This window comes from Otolemur garnettii, unplaced genomic scaffold (assembly GCF_000181295.1).
Source record: "Otolemur garnettii isolate 467f Iridium unplaced genomic scaffold, OtoGar3 scaffold00084, whole genome shotgun sequence".
Lineage (NCBI taxonomy): Eukaryota > Metazoa > Chordata > Mammalia > Primates > Galagidae > Otolemur > Otolemur garnettii.
The window spans coordinates 7,439,069-7,442,784 of record NW_003852479.1 but is presented as its reverse complement, the minus strand read 5'-3'; the positions used below and the strand labels follow the sequence as shown (position 1 = coordinate 7,442,784).

Below are 3,716 nucleotides of genomic sequence, written 5' to 3'. Positions count from 1 at the left end.
GGTAGAGCCAAGCTAGTAGAGAAATGTCCACCTCTGGACCTTACAGCTTCGTTATACACTTCATTGCCCTAGAAGTCTCTAAGGAAGCTCTCTCATGCACCTGACTTCACGACACATCCTGTTAGACCATGTTTAGTCTAAAATAGGGTGTCACCCTCATGCCAAGAAAACATCCGCACTTTCCAGGAAATAACAGGAATATTCCTCCTTTTGTTTAACCTATAATTAAGCCATTACTTAAATAGAGAGGCAAAAGGAACTGAGGCCCAGTTCTCCTCCGTGGGGAAGGGCTCTGTTCTGTCTGTGGGGCAGACTTCCTCTACTTCCTAAATAAAACTCTTTCACTCTATACTGTCGGCCAGCTCCTGAATTCTTTCTTGTGCAGAGCCAGACCCCACTTGGACATGAAGTGCTTCCCGGCATTGGGAATCATGTTCCTGTGCCATAGTCAATCATCCATTCTCTCTCCCAGGTCCTAGGGGAGACTGGGGAAGAGAGTAGAGAGTTACCCACAGTGGACTGGAGATGACACATGGAGTGACACCTGCTTGTCTAGTCCAACGAGTAAATAAATATGGTAAATGTTCAAGTCCAGTGGTGACCAGTGAAAGAGAGACTTCCGGCTTCAGAGGACTTTCCCGGGCCCTTAACTGTTAGGTCTTAAGGTGGACACTGCACAGAGTGAGAAGACATTTGTCACGTGTGTTCTCCCCACAGTGTGGAAAGCGCTCTGGAGGCTGGATCCCTCTGGTCACTTCTGCTCTCTGTCCAGCTCCCTGCTGTAGTGCTCAGGTGCTTTGCTGGCTGAGATGGTTTCAGAAATGCCAGGTTTCCACCCTGTCAGTGCACTCCATGTGCCCTGGCACTGTGTGGCTGTGATACCCACTAACCTGATGTGCCATTGTTAGCTCATGGTTGTGCCGCAGACCGGCCTCTACAACAGCTGGTGGTGTGTGATATTCCTGAGCTTGAAGACAGCATCACCAGCACGGTGCCCAGTTCTCTGCTTTGCCTCATTTCTACCCCTGGTCAAGCTTCTCAGAAATGCTGACCCTTGAGAGAGGGAATGAGAGGAAGCAGATGGACTTCCCAAACTGTCCTACCAGTAGGTGGGATTTTTTACAACATCAATGCTTTGCACATACGCCTGGCTTCAGAATTTTGGAGGGACTAGAATGACTAGTCCTATCACAACAAATGCAGAATTCGCCCTGCTGTGAGTGGCAGGAGCTGGACCTTTCCTTCTCGCTGTGTCTTAGCATCTAACATAACACAGAGCCTGGCCCAGCTTCCAGACTCCATGAGTTAACGGTTGCATTGATTTTGAAATGAATTTTCTGTTTTTCTGACTAGCAAGCAACACAATTTTGAGGTCATTTTCTAACAGGAGAAGTGCTTGCCATGACACCTGAACTTGAAGAGCTCAATTTGTCCTGGAACAATAATGTGGGAGGAAATTTGCCTCTGATCTTCCAGAAGCTCCAGAATGGGACCAAGGTACAAACGCTGGAGCTTGTGGACTGTGCCCTCACGTCAGAAGACGGGGCCTTTGTGGGTGAGTGGAGTTTGGAGAGTCCATCCCAGAAGATGCCTGTGATTGGATAGTGTGGGGATCTAAGTTTGCTTTTTTGTCTTGTCCTGAATTTTATTTATTTTTATTTTTTAGGGTTCATTGAGGGTACACAGAATTAGGTTATACTGATTGCATTTGTTAGGTAATTGTAACTACCCCCTGGATGTGTGTCATACACCTTGACCACCCAAGTCCCTCTTCCTCTCCTCTCCCCACTTGCTCATTCCGCTGTCCCCACCATGTATTAGCTAACCTATTGTCTTCATATTAGAATTGATTATATTGGATTCTTGCTTCTCTATTCTTGTGATGCTTTACTAAGAGGAAAATATTCCACCTCCTTCCAGGTTAACACAAAAGATGTGAAGCTGCCATTTTTTTTAGTGGCTGAATAGTATTCCATGGTGTACATATACTACAGCTTGTTAATCCATTCCTGGGTTGGTGGGTGTTTAGGTTGTTTCCACGATTTGGCAATTCTTGTCCTGAATTTAAAGGGAGACTCCCTCTGTCCCGAGGGCTTAGGAGGCTGCTCCCTCCTCCTGCCTGCGGCCCTGCATTTTAACGGTGCTGCTCTGCTGTGTCCATCTTTCTCCCAGGCCAGCTGCTGCCTGTGCTGCAAAGCCTTGAGGTGCTTGACCTCTCCATGAACAGACAGGTCGGTTGCAGTCTGAACAGGATTGCTCTGGGATTAAAATGCACCTCAAACCTGAAGGTGTTGAAGTTACAATCATGTGGGTTATCACCAAAGAGTATCAAAATACTGGGTGAGTTAACAATGGCTAAATTTAAAATTACATAGAAGTATGTTAAGGCTATTAGGAAATACAATAAAACATAAACAGTGATTATGTCGGGGAATAAGATTATAAGTTTTAAGGCAGTGCCTGTGGCTCTGTAGGTAAGGTGCTGGCCCCTTAAACCGAGGGTGGTGGGTTTGAACCTGGCTTCGGCCAAACTGCAACAAAAAAATAGCCGGGTGTTGTGGCGGGAGCCTGTAGTCCCAGCTACTCGGAAGGCTGAGGCAAGAGAATTGCCTAAGCCCAAGAGTTGGAGGTTGCTGTGAGCTGTGATGTCATAGCTCTCTACTGAGGGCGACACAGTGAGCCTCTGTCTCTTAAAAAAAAAAAGTTATAAGCTTTAAAGATAATTTAAATCTGTTTTATTTATTTTCTAAAAAATTTTTTTTAACAAGGGACATACACTTTTGTTTTTATAACAATAAGCTTTTGAAGTGGCTGACTCTGAAAAAGCCAGTCCATTTCAGGTTTGAGATAGACATTGAGCAAAATGGAAGTTTCTTTGCTACTAAAGCTGCCAGGTTTTCTCTTACTTTTGAAACCTTCACTGTTAGGGACAGGTGGGGAGCAGGTAAGAAGAAAAAGAAAAGCCCACAATCGCTAAGACAGAGGAAACAGAAGTTCCTTCACTTAGACGCAAGCAGCGTAGGGAGATGGACTATTCAGGGCTACTAAGAAAAGCAGAACTAGCCGGGGGCAGCGCCTGTGGCTCAAAGGAATGGGGTGCCAGCCCCATATGGCGGGTTCAAACCCAGCTCCGGTGACAACTAGCCAGGGCTATGGTTGGAAAGCTTTGAAATCCAGGTACCGCTCAACTCCTAAGACCCTCCACAGAAGGACTGATCAATGGGAATCTTTTAAAGATGAACCTGGTCAGCATCCCATGGTTAATCAATGCCCTGCTAATGTCTTGGAGACTTTCCAAAGGAGAAGTTAAGGAATAGTGTGGAGTCAGCTTGACAGAGACCTCAGGTGAGCCAGTCATTGAACAGATGAGGAAAATGAGACTTCCCAGAAGGCAGTGGGTAGGTACTACCCCAACATTCAGACACCAGTTAAGAAATGCAAGAACAGCAGATGTGGGTGGAGCAAAACTAGGAACTGGGGAATAAATACAAGGGGAAAAGTGGGGAAAGGATCATTCCCCATATGGCAGGGACAACACACACCTGCCTCATAGGTGGGCTCCTTCTGCTTATAAACAAAGGTATGTTTCATAAAATTGTCCTCATCGCCTGCTGCTGCTCTGTGACTTCCTCGCCCCACACCTTCCACCTTCTCTGTCCCTGCTGTGTGACTTCCTCTCCCCACACCTTCTCCCTCTCTGCTGTGTGACTTCCTCT

At 46.4% G+C, this 3,716-nt stretch overlaps 1 protein-coding gene across 1 annotated transcript in view; it reads left to right on the top strand.

The window, feature by feature from the left end:
- Positions 1-3,716, top strand: part of LRRC31 (leucine rich repeat containing 31) — a 30,482-nt gene that overhangs the window by 12,906 nt on the left and 13,860 nt on the right. The window contains exons 4-5 of the mRNA XM_003794679.1: positions 1,388-1,555; positions 2,173-2,340. Of these exons, the coding sequence (XP_003794727.1) occupies positions 1,388-1,555; positions 2,173-2,340 (336 nt within the window). The remainder of the gene's footprint in view (positions 1-1,387; positions 1,556-2,172; positions 2,341-3,716) is intronic.